This window comes from Erithacus rubecula (assembly GCF_903797595.1).
Source record: "Erithacus rubecula genome assembly, chromosome: 3".
NCBI classification, from domain to species: domain Eukaryota; kingdom Metazoa; phylum Chordata; class Aves; order Passeriformes; family Muscicapidae; genus Erithacus; species Erithacus rubecula.
Window position 1 is genome coordinate 30,101,147 of NC_136689.1, and position 13,275 is coordinate 30,114,421.

The window sequence follows — 13,275 nt, forward strand, 5'->3', positions numbered from 1 at the left end:
GATAGTTTTATCTGAAGTGAGAAATGAGGAACGGTATTTGAAAGAAAAATGCTCTAATGTTGGCTAAACTGGGTCACTGGCCCACAGTATAATGGGGGATGTATTTGACAGCAGTATACTCTTAAAAAAAAGGTATAGAAAGTATATCTATATCTATATATATATATTTATATCTATATCTATATATATATAAAGTATAGAAACTGCAAGTATTGCTCTGGAGACTTAAAGTTGTATGAATATAATATTAATTATTCCTTTTCAATGTGTTCTTGTTTACAGACCAGTCGTTCCATATGGGGATGGGGAAGTCTTGTGCTTTTTCTAGCAACTTTTGGACCCTTCGCTGTATTTTACTTTGCATTTTATATCCTCTGCTTTGTGGGTGGGTAAGTATATTACTGTTGTGCTTAACTTGCTGTAAAAGTAAAATTTTAATGGGTATATTAGCAATGAGCTTGCTCTGAAAATCTGAAGTGACTTTATGTAATTAATATTTCCACATCTAAGCACCTCTTTATGAGCAAAATTTCTGTAATTGAAATCTCAATTTAGCTGTTTTTAGTGGATGTTAGAGGACTCATGTAAATGCTCACATAAAAACAGTAGTAATTTCAGTTCATACTTTTTATTAGTGTCAGGTTTTTTCCCTGTATTTAAGTGCTTGCCTTTCCTTTTCTATCACAATCTTATTTTCCTAAGGCACTTGATTCATGGGAGTGGATGCTGTCCTGGGCGTGTGGAAATAATTATACACTTTGAACAAATACATCAGTTCAGCAGCTGTAGACTTTTCATATGTTATATCTATATAGGTAGGAAGGGAGCAAACAGGTGAAGTTTAACACCATTAATACATTGTATATTATGATGTTTGCCTTGTAACCATTAAAACATTTTCAAGGGCAAGTTAGAATGTCTTAGTGGGATATTGTTTTTACCTCATTTGATACCATGCAGAATGTATGTATATTCCTGTATATCTCATAAAAATGTAGTAGAGTTTAGTAGAGTTTAGATACAGGTATGGTTAGCTTATTTTGCTATCTGTTTGTCCAGGGCAAAAGTCAGAGTTCAACCAAAGGGCAAGAGTACATCTGCTTGCTCTTCTATCTTACCACTTCCTTACTACTTGCAGTATGGAAAATAATATGGAAAATAATATGGGATATAAGACCTTATCCTTCATTCTTGCACAGTTTCAGTTGTTTGGCTTTTCAAAGCTAACAGTTGAAGCAGGGTCTCAGAGCGTGTCTGAAGTCAGCTACAGTTTTGCACCATTAAACTGCATGTGGTGCCTGAGCTCACTCATTCTCAAATCAGCTCTCATATCTCTTTGCTGTGGTTGTTGTGCTGCTTTGGTTCATTTTTGTAGCTAGTCAGTAAACATTGATCTTGTTAAGGATAAATTCATCTAGTGGTAGTGTATCTGTTAGAGCAGAGTGTTTACTTATATATATAGATGTGAAGTCCCAGCCCTTGCAGTAGAATGTCATCACTTCACTACTTTAACATATATATCTTGGCTATGGCTGTGATCTGGCCCTTTTTTTACCCTGTTAATCTTTTTCAGAATGACACACTTTAACACTCAGTATGCAGAATTGTGAATGCTAACTAGGCCAAATGGGTTTATATCTGAAATTTTCTTGCCTCCTTTTTTTTAAATTTTAATTAATTCCCTTGGAGTTTCACAGAATGCTTGGTCATGCTTCTGTTATAAACAAACAGAAATCGTTACGAAGTAATTTTTGCACTTATGATTAGCAATTATATGCCATAACATCATATATATAAATTGAGAAAACAAAAATATAGTTTTGGCTCATGATTTTAGTGGTGTCTGTAACACTTACTGTGCCCTTCTCTGGACCAAAATAGCAATTTTGGACATGGATTTTTGTGGTTGAATTTTTTGTTGAAACTTGGTGTTCTTATCAAATTTGTCACACAGTTTTCTAGGTCTTTATATTTTTTTCAAAAAAGAAGTGCCCTGTGTCAAAGGTTTCTGACTTCCACTAGCCAAAAGTCCAACTTCTGTCCCATTTTTCAGTTTTAGAAAAAGAAAATGCTGAATCACAGCTGGTTTCACTCTTAGTATTGACCTAAGCATTTAGATAATACATCAGTGAGCTATGCAGGAAGACAATGGTGATGCCATATCTGTGTCAATGTAATCAATCTGTTTATACTGTTTAATTCCAATTATGTGCTAATTATTTCTTTTTGATTTGCACTCAACTCTGTGGTTGCACAGCTGGTTGTAGTAAATGTACTATTGTTTTTGGGGTACATGGAAGAATACCGAAACCATTTGTATATATGAATAAAAGTTCAAAATCACAATTTCTCTATTTTGTTTTATTTCAAGCTTTTTTCCATTCAGGATCTGGTAACTCATAACATCTGGTAACTTAGGGAACGGAGCTCAAAAGCAAGAGGCTAAAGATAGATACTGTTTACTTAACCTGTGTAGAGTATTACAGGGTGCTATTCTTCAAGTACTGGTGTAGACCCCTTTACCTGAGTGCTGAGCCTGTATCTTACCATCCTACTAAGAATGATTCTTATCTTATTCTCTTTCCTTCCCTCTTTCAGTCCTAAGGAAGTGAAATAAAAATGATGTGAATTGTGTTTTTGCCAAATAAAAAAATGGAAATTACTTGGATCATCGGTTGATTCACTATTTAAAAGAGTTTCTTCTGTCATCAAATCCCATAATTATTGATACTCAATTACATCCATATGTATGTGGCTGTCAGGCTCCATTAATAATTGCAATTGCTGACCAAATCAGGAATGGTTCTGTAGCTGCTTTTTGACTTTCACAAAGCATTCAGCTGAGACTGTTACATTTCAGACTTGAGGGGAAAGTGATAATCTGTGGTCTTCATTTTCCTATCTTTTACCTTTGTTCTGTTGTTAATCTACGCTTGAAAAAAAGCTGGCCATCCAGTAATCTTTGGAAGAATTTTTGAAACGTGAAGCAAAATAAAATCTTTTCCTTTTTATGCTCTATTAATTTAGGGAAGACTAATATGATTTCTCATTCATGTATTGAAAATCCTCTTGATGAATTAAATAAGCATTTACACTAGAAGATTCAGGTTAGCAAACAGATGCCCTGAATGGTCAGACTATGTATTCTTTTCTAATGCTCACAAGATTTTATGTTAGAGAATAAAACGTGTTAGTTTCTGCCAGAGAAGAAGCAGCTCCTAGCTTTTCTAGCATAAAACTGAGAATACTTCAAGGCATCTAAGAAGGTTAGCATTTTTTAAAGGATATTGGTAATATTAGTAATATTATTTTGAATGAGTCTCAAACTTTAGTGAAACTAATATTGAGATTTTTCTAAGCAAGTTCTTGTCTGTGAACTCTCCTTGGTGATCTTAAAGGTAGCAGGAGGGCAATTAAACCTGTTTTTATTTGTTACTGTCATATGCAGGTAAAGATGGCTGTAATAGAGTATCTGGTGAACTCCTCTTATGCATTGTCATGTTACTGATAATAATTTGTGTAGCCTTTTTTGGTTCTTTCCTCCCCCTTTCATGGAATTAACTTCACAGCTTCTGAATTACTGGGCCTCCGGGGTTCTTTTGAATAATTTTTTTAATTTTGGGAATTAAAACCTTTAAATGACATATTTTAGCTTGGATAGGATTTTTTTTCTCAATATCTTATAAATGGGAGTATCATGTGCCAACAGCTATCTATATTAAAAGAACATATTACTTCAGCACATTTCAGGCCTGGAATAGCTTTGTGAGTTGCTGTGGTCACAAATGCTGGTCAGCTGGCCTTTAAATTGAATGCTTTGAAATTTGTGTAAAAAGCTGTGTGTGTTTAGCCATTCCAAGGCTAACCTATTTTCTTTTTGTCTTTGCTCAATGTTTCAAAGGCAGCATGCTCTGCTTATGCTAGAATTGGAGCAGACTCTAGGTTTTCATCTATGTCTTAGTAAAACCTGCTAGATATTCATGTGTTTTTGTGCCCTAGTGTCATAAATTAGTGTAAATAAAGTCTTGCTGTTCTAGCAAGGGTAAGCACAATGTCTAAACATATGCAGTTAGTTATGCTTGCTGCATCAGTTTATTCCTGGACTGTGATTTTGTGGCTTACACTACAGTGGAGCAGCCTGCAAAGATTATCTCTTCATAGTGTTGGAGACTCTCCATATAAATGCAACCAAAGCAACTTCTGTATGTACCCCTCTTCCCAAGTGCTAATATTTGTGAGCACAGGCAATGTGCCATCACAGCAGGCACACTGTAGCATAGACAGTGCTATGTAGATCTGTGTGGAAAGAATATATCAAGACAGACAATACAAGAGTGGGAAACTTCATACTTAGGGTTGTGTCAGTTATTTTGAGCAGCATGTTACAATGTGAAAAAGCACAAGAGTAAACATGTATTGTAAGAGTAAATATGTCATGTATTGTCATTTTATAACTTGCTGTTAAATATTTTCTAGACTTGATAAAATGTGGCTGTTGTTGTAGGTGGTATTTCTTTTTCCATTTCAGGGGGTTTGTGGTTACTCTTTTATTTGGAAAAAGCAATTCAGAAAAATATCTTGAGCAGTGTGAACATTCGTTTCTCCCTTGTACATCGGTTGGGATCCCTAAGGTAAGGAAAGTTTTCTGGTCTTAACTTCTAGATCAGATTTTATAACTTGGTTAGAAATAAACAGTTTTAATATAACAATTGTGCCCATTTCTGAAGGTAAAAGAGCCTGCTTTTGAGTCAGCTGCAATGTTTAAGTGAAATACAATATTTTTCCTTTATGAAATACAAGTTTTTTAATGGGTTATGGAAAGTTTGATTAAAGCATTGTTTCTTCATTGTGAGAGATGAGTATGGTATGACCAACTAATATCTGTGAGAAAATTAATAAATCATTCCTTTCTAGATTACTTGTGTGTCTTTGTTTGGGGAGATAGCTCTTTCTGGCTTTTATATGCAAGATTGTTGCAGCTATTTATTTTATTTGTCTTCCATCACTGGATCTGTAGTCTCTCCACTTTTGATTGTGGTCAAAAAGTTGTCTGCCTTAGAAAGTCAAACTTAAAAAGTCTAGATTTGCAGTACTTCAAGGATGTAGTGGTTATCTTTGGCTATCTTCAAGACCAAGCAAAAATTCTGGAAATGCATATAAGAATACAGAGCAGCAGTGGAATCCACTTTCAGCTTTTTTCTTTTCTGAATACCTAAAAGAAACATAATTTTTGTTAATGGACTTAAGTTCAGGGTTCCTAACTGGCTAAATCTTCATCTGTTTAGTACAGAAAAAGTCATTAATAGCCAAGAGGTAGAAGAATTTCTAGGAATTCCTGAGCCAGTGCATCTTGTTAGATGTTAGAAGTTTAGATATATCTCGGCCTAATCTTTTTGTGCTCATCAAAATAAACACTTCAACCCAAAGATTGCTAATTGTGTTTAATTTAATAACTGAAGCATCCTGTTCTTCCTTAGCTGTCAGTTCACTACACTTCATGTTGTCTGTCAAAGGGGGTGAGTGTTCAGCATTATCAGTAGCACATAGAAATTTACCTTGTGATTCAGCAGTATGTTTTCTAGTCAGAGAATTTTTTCTGTGATTGGATCATCGCTTGTTTGCTAAGTGACCTGTTCACTTAAGTCTTTGAATATTTAAAAATAAATCTGAATGTATACCCCAAACTGTAAAATAAGGTCACTTACTTTACACTTACATGCTCCAGATGAAAAGTACAAAGGTTAAGGCTGAAAAAGGAAAAGATAGCTGTCAGCTAATGTTTCTGTTCTGTTAATGAAACCTCACTTTGGTTGAGTAAGATTCTTGATGCTATATAGACTTTAGTGCTTCTGTTATATAGATTGTGGAGTGTTCTTTAATGTCCTGTGTTCTGAGAGCAGATTTAGAGAAGTTTTCCTGTTTTTTAAATTTACTCTATGTGCTGAAACTTTTTTTAATGTTAATGTTACTTTTTTAGATTCGGTGTGCATGTATGCTCTGGTTGCTTTATAAAAGAATAAAATCTTGTGGAGTCTTTTGTGTAATCTCTGCAAATTCAGTAGTTTGATATCTTTAGATCAGTAGATTTGAGTATGGACTATTGACACAGCACTTTTTTCAACTGATCCATCTCAACTAATCTCTGGATTTACGTTTTGTAATACGAAGGTATTTGTTTTTAGCTGACTCATGAAATGCTATTTGAAGCTGTCCACCAAATAAAATCTGTTTGTCTTCTACAATAGTGTTTTCTCTTTTGCTACTGCATTAAAGGGGTGTTAACGAGTGTAGGTGAGTTTTTCAGTAGCAGTGCAAGTAGTGATGAGTCCCAGCTAAAACCAAATGTGTTTGCTTGTGATTCCTATTTGCTATTTCTGTATTAAATTTCTGCTGACTTGTATGGAAGATGATAATACTTTTAACCGGAATTTTTTTTTTTGTGTTTAAAGTAATTTTGGCCTAAGTAGTCTTAAAAATGGATATTCTTTCTAGTGGCTCACATGGATTATACTTCTTCCATGAACCAAGTATAAGCTGAAATCACCTGAGCATTAAATTACTTTGTGATAGTCTGATGAGTAATCTGGTGATATTGGTTCTTCATAAGATGCACTTTTCATCAGAGTTTTATTCGTAGTTTTGGAGTATTTTTGGAATGTATAGATTTTCTTTAAGCTAAGATAAATGTTCAAATACTTGATTTTAGAGATCACTTATAATACAGAGCATCAAAGCTGTGGCTGGATGTAATGTGTAGAATGTACTGTACATTACAACACCAGATTTGGTGCTGATACGTGTCCTTGATTGCTGCAGATTATACTTATTAGCAAATATATAGTTAATACCTCACATTAAGGAGAATATTTAAGGTACCTTTGATGGAAGATTGTATACCTTTCTACAGTTTTTTTTTTTTTGTTTCTTTACATACACTCAGGGAGGTTTGAGACAAAACAATGTCAAATGAAAGATAATTTTAGAGCTTTCTGAACTGTTAAATGCTACTTTCAGTTGGAACTACAGTTTCACTTGAACTTGAACAGAAGTGTGAAATGTTTGTTTATGATAGTTGATGTCTTTAAGCTTCACCCAGAAGACAAAGAGTTTCTGCAGGCTGGGTATAATATTGCCAAAGTACAGTAAGAAAACAGTGATAACAGCTTACAAGCAGTAGTTGCATGTTGCATCCCTGAATAGTCTCTGAGTCTCTTTAAGTCGGTGGGTCATATCCTATGTCACAGATTTGAGGCAGATGTGTAAATACCCTGTGTCTTGTCCACTCATGAAACTCTGTGACTACAATTGAGGAAATAGTAGCACAGTCTAAGTGAGGCATATTTCATATTTGACAGTTACCAAACAGTTTCAAGAGAGGACTTCAAAAATACCCATTAGTGCAGTGGAACAAAGGTCTGAAATAACTCAGTGCAGTTAGATGCTTACAGAACAAATTTGTTTCTGCTGCATCTTACTTTGTGGAGTCTGTGTCTTGCATTCCTTCCAGGTGCTTCCTCCCTGCTTACAATGAAGCAAGGAGATATCAAATGTAGTAATAACAAGCAATGCCCTTATTTCCTAACCAATGATTTAATAATAGAGTGCATCAGATTAATTGTGAGTGAAGTGACAGTCAAATGGGATAGTTGTCATGTGAGTTGGGTCCTTCCTTTAAGTCTGTCTTCTGTGTCGGTCTCTGGAAGACAGAAATAAAATCAACAATGCTTTCCAAGTGAAACTACAGTCAGCTGTTGTACCTATAATGGAATAAAAGCACATACTCTCAATTTTAGATGTCTTCAGACATATCAAAAGCAAATTAAATTATACTGCAGGCACATAAAGATTTCACTGGAGATAAAGAATAAGAAAATATGCCCTTGTAATTAGTTCTGCTTTGAGCAGAAGGTTGGACAAGATTAATTCCTGCAATCCAGGTCAAAACCTGGATCCTATGAGCACAAGAACATTCAAATTTTTACCAAGCAATCTAGCATATTCTCTGTTTCCCTTTCTTTCTTGTGCCTGCTGCTTTTTTTGCTCTCTGCATTTTCCTCTCTATTTTCCAAATGTGGTTTTATGAATGCAGTCCTTCAAAATTATTTTGACAGTTTTGTCTGGTAATTTTTACTTTGCTGTGCTTAGTGAAAGCATTTAATTATTCAGTTCTGTAAAATTTTGCTGTTTTTAACACAATCAACACGGAAATACTTTGCAAATTCATTAGTCTATAGGTGGAATATACTAATTCTTTGAATGTGACCCAGTCTTATTTGTATTAAAGTAGCATTGTAGGTTCCCTAGTCTGGAATGTTAAGAAATACATAGAATTTTGCAACAAAATATTTCTGTGTTGTGATACAGAGTTGCTTAAATAGGAGGATGATTTTTTTTCTCACCTGAAGTATTTCACTGCCATTCACTGTTAACTGATTTGAATGTGAGATACTTTGGGTGAGTCACATAGAATAAAAACCTTGGATATATGGTTTATAATTCCTTCATTTATGGTTTGGCAGTTATTTTCTTTTCCAATATAGTCATATCTTTCTAGATCAAAGAGATTACTGGTTTATTTGAGCAATAGTGTAAGTTGTTGGGTTGTTATTTCTGTGAAAATTGAGTAGTTTATTGCCAATTTTCATTGAAATTTTCTAGAAAGACTCTGCATTAGCCCACTTGAGAGAAGCACTGGTAGAGGGAGTTCTTTTTCAGTATGTCACTTGCCAAAAGTCAGCTCTGATGAGGTAATTCTTGAAGTTAACTACTTTGAGTTGCAAATCCTTCTATAAAGAAATTTCTTTCCTTCCTCATCAGCTGCTTTCCAGAGGCTCATCCATTGAGTAGCAATGGTACAAAAAAGTAATTTCTCTTCTAGACTATAGTATAAACTGATATGGAAAAAGAAGCCATAACTCAGCTGAGAATTACCAGCCTGAGATTGCACAGTCAAGTTCACAAACAAAAGGGGAACTGGAGTCTTGCACAAAAACAACCTTGTGCTGTTGTTGTGTCTCCACCTTCCCTCTTCTAACTATTTGAGTTTTATTGGCTTCTGATTTAGTTTAACAAACATTTGCTCCTTTATATTAAGCAAGAAGTAGGTTTCCAGGAATTCTTCATCATTATGCAGTACACAGAAAAAATGACAGAAAATATTGTTGTCCAGAGAGGTGGTAGATGCCCCATCCCTGGAAACATTCCAGGTCAGGTTGAACAGGGCTCTAGGCAACCTGATGTAGTTCAAGATGTCCCTGCTCAGTGCAAGGGGTTTGAACTAGACCTTTAATCCAAATAGTTCTGTGATTCTTTGATTATATTTTCTCTCCACTTATAATTTATGCTATTATAAATTATAATAATATAGAAAATATATGAAGTCATTACTGGAAGTATACATATGTATCATAAGCAGTAGAGCTGTTTTTTAATTAGAGCTAAACCCTGCAAAGTTACATTTCCCAATCTCTTTCAAGTGCATAGAAGAAATGAAACGTGAAACCAGACCTATTAAGATTGATAGAAGACTGACAGGTGCAAACATAATTGATGAGCCTTTGCAACAGGTAAGTTCTAACCAGGAGTATTTAACCTACTTTTATTTTTTTGCAAGTATTGACTGTGTAATAAAGTAGTAGTTCAGTGACAAATAGAATTTCAAAGTTTTACCATATATTAAAATGATAAATGAAAAAACATGGGAGATGGGCCAGGATATTGGGCAATATTTGAGTATGTTTTCATTATATTTTATTTTCTCAGTGTAGTGGTGATAAAAACAATGTGTGCAAACCAGTCTGAAAAAGAAGTTTCAGTATGGGAATTTTATTGTTTCACTCCCAGTTTCATAATGGCAGAGGACTATCATTCACTCTGTTAACCTTTTAGGTCAACTGCTATTGTGTTTTCAGGCACAAAAAACTGCTGCTTTTTTCTTTTTTTTTTTTTGTCCTTTTTCATTAGTTCTTTTCTTCTTTTCTTTCCAATTTCAGGTAATTCAGTTTTCCCTGAGAGACTATGTGCAGTATTGGTATTATACACTAAGTGATGATGAATCCTTTCTTCTGGAAATTAGGCAGGCTCTTCAGTATGCACTTGTTCAGTTTTCTGCCAGGTAAGATTTATTTTTGTTTACATCAATATATCCTGTTGTGTGGTAGCAGATAAGTGATTAAGTTTATGTACTAGCATAGCTCAGTGTATTTTACAGAAAGAACATATATAAATTTAGGATTATAATATAAGAAATACAGTCTTTAGGGAAAAATTGTGATGATGGTGTTTGAAGTCATGATTTTTTGGAAAATGGCCATTTCAAAGTTTAGATTAATGTCTAAAATCACTGAACTGTTTTCTGGAGAGTTGTTTTGATTTTTTAAATTTTTTTTTAAACAACTTAAACATTCAGTTTGTGAACCATTGCCACTTTATATTCAGGTGTTTTTCATGTAAAGAGTAGGGCCACTCCTGAGGTAAGTCTAAATTCAGTCCAAAAGTCTGAATTCAACATAGTTATCAACTTAGATGATTTTTAGAAGTGGTTTTTAGAAGTGGCTCTTCCATATGAAAGAACAATGAGAATTTAAAAAGAATAGTCTGGGGAATGAAATACAATGTCACATATGCAAACCTGTTTTTTTAAAAAACAGGATTGAGGACAAATGGCTAGTTTGTCAATTACCCCTTATTTCTGCTACTGTTCCCTGTCTTTTTGCTACTTGATTAAGCAACCTGTCTGGAAAATTCCCTTCTTTAGAATGGCTGATTTCTCAGCCCAAGTACCATGTGCCTTTATATCCATACACTTGTTTATTAGGTTTCTATTTCAGGTATTCATCCCATTGTGCTTATTATTACTTGCTTTCTCTGCAGAAGAGGTTGTGGGTCACCTAAATATAAGTAACTTCATAGCAATTTTAAAGTGTTGTCCCCTCCCTCTGCTGATTTGAAAATGTTGGTTAGTGTGCTTTTCTGACAGTGAGGGTCACAGATGGAGAGCTGGGTTTAATACTAGAAAAAATTAATTATAATATTAATTACAAATATAATATACAATATATAGTATAGTACAATAATGAAAATCATAGGAAACAGTATTGAAATGGTGAAAACTATGCTAAATAAACTGTTACAGCAACTAAACTTATGGCTGCATGAAATGGACCTGGCTATCCAGCTTCAGTGTTTTTGTCTGTGGTAGAGTTACTTCATTGGAAAGTGTGGAGCACTGAGTTTGTGGCAAAGTAGGTCAAATAAATTCTTGCAAGTTTATTTTTCTTTCCTACAGTAGTATAGCTCTTCAAAAATAGTCACTGGTCTGTGCAGTTCTATTCTGGTGCAGAAAGCAAATCAATTTCACAGGCCTGCAGCAGTTCTTCTGCAGAAAAAAATTATGTAGTGTATTTATAATTCCTGTAGTTGGATATAGCTGAAGTAGTTTAGGTTAGTACCATCACCTATAGTTTCATGCAGCCTGTCAGCATCTGGAGAGAATGAGTACAGTGGGAATTTTGTATTCCCTGAGACCTGCAGCTTTGGGAGCCTGGGGTAAGGCTGCCACCCAGAGGTTTTGTGGGGTTCTGTCTTGTGCAGATGGGGGATCTGGATTGTTTGATCAATGGCCCTTTCAGACAGCTCTGCTTCTTATTTACACGTCTAGATTTTGCATTAGCCTTCCCTTTCTTCCAGAATTCCTTATATCTTTCTCTCCTTGAAAAAGGAAAGAGCTGGTAAGGGAGCAAACACAAAAAATAGAAAGTGTTGTAGAAGGATTTCTGCTATAACAAAGTGGGCATCTTGAGAAAGTTCAGGTAATAAAAAACTTAGTGTGGTGTAAGAGCTATTACTAGCATGAAGGTTCATTAAACCTATAATGCACAATCATATATTTAACTTGCCTAGTAAGGCACAGATATCATAAAAATACCTCTATCCTTTTTGCACCACTAAGGAAGTAGTTTTATGTAAATCTAACAGTGACTGTTTTGTGATCTAAACTTATGTGTGTTGTTGAAAGAGTATGATAAGTATATAACCTCATATAAGCTGTGGAATCAATTGTTGAGAATATTAGATTGTGTTTAGTTTCAAGAGAAATGTGTGTTTTGTCACTGGTACGTATTCTGCAAATTCAGAAGAAAATTATTTTGTTTAGATGTCTTCCAAAGTGGTAAAAAGTATGCCTGAAAAATACTCGGAGAGTATTTTAGTTTTATGTTGTGAACTGTTTATTTCAGGACTTCTCACAGATATTTGCAAGTGTCACAAATGAGAACACTATTCTAGATGCAAGTGTTGACTTTCACCTAAATCAAGCATAAATATTAATGTTGTGCAGGAGTGGTATTTTACAATATTTGGGTTTTCAGTGGATAGTCAATTAGGAGACTGATTTATTATTTTGCATTTCCATGTTTACTATCAGTGTGGTTCTTGGCAGGAAGGAAGGAAGGAAAAGTAGGAATTTATTATTGTTCTTTGTGTTCACAATAAAAGGATTAATTTCCATGGATGTCCTTTACTTATAGGTCAAAGGAAACAGACTGGCAGCCTTATTTCACTACACGACTTGTTGATGATTTTGGCACTCATCTTCGAGTTTTCAGAAAAGCTCAGCAAAGGATAGCAGAGAAAGGCAATCAGATGAAAGGTAATAAGAAGTATTTTTTTATTGAGTCTGAGTATCTTATATGTGTAAAATAAATTTAGGTTTATTTTATAATTCAAGTTGCTCTCAAGTTTCTAATCTTAAAAAAAAAACATGTTTTTTTTATTTTCTTTTGCACAGATCATGCTGAGGAACTTGTAGATACATTCTTTGAGGTTGAAGTTGAAATGGAAAAAGAAGTCTGTCGTGATCTAGTCTGCACTTCTCCCAAAGATGAAGAAGGTCTCTCAATATTTTCTTCTGAATAAATATTTTAGTGCAAGAGACTAGATTAAAATACTAACAATTATGTTCACAATATTAAATGCATAAAATCTTAGCATATGACTTTCAAAGTGTGGTTATCTGCCATATGTGTATTTCCTCTGGTTTGTACATATTAATGCTATAACTAAAATGAATCATGTATATATGTAAGTCTTCCTCCTTTCATTGGAAGAATTTTAAGAGAAAAATATTTTTTCCTGGGAAGAAGGAGATAGTTTTGCAGATTCTTACTGCTTTTCATTAGATGTACCTTCCTTATTACACTTCTGTAGCATTTTCTCAAAAAACACTATATTTTTAGGCAAAGTGTTGAAGGTGGAGAAAAAAAGTTGTATATGTTA

General features: G+C 34.3%; 1 protein-coding gene across 4 annotated transcripts in view; it reads left to right on the top strand.

The window, feature by feature from the left end:
• The window catches only part of SNX13 (sorting nexin 13), a 63,902-nt gene that overhangs the window by 21,284 nt on the left and 29,343 nt on the right, over positions 1 to 13,275 (top strand). For all 4 annotated transcript variants that reach the window (XM_079302927.1, XM_079302929.1, XM_079302928.1 and 1 more), the window contains exons 2-7: positions 283 to 389; positions 4,529 to 4,631; positions 9,477 to 9,566; positions 9,993 to 10,114; positions 12,528 to 12,649; positions 12,788 to 12,889. In XM_079302927.1, the coding sequence (XP_079159053.1) occupies positions 283 to 389; positions 4,529 to 4,631; positions 9,477 to 9,566; positions 9,993 to 10,114; positions 12,528 to 12,649; positions 12,788 to 12,889 (646 nt within the window). The remainder of the gene's footprint in view (positions 1 to 282; positions 390 to 4,528; positions 4,632 to 9,476; positions 9,567 to 9,992; positions 10,115 to 12,527; positions 12,650 to 12,787; positions 12,890 to 13,275) is intronic.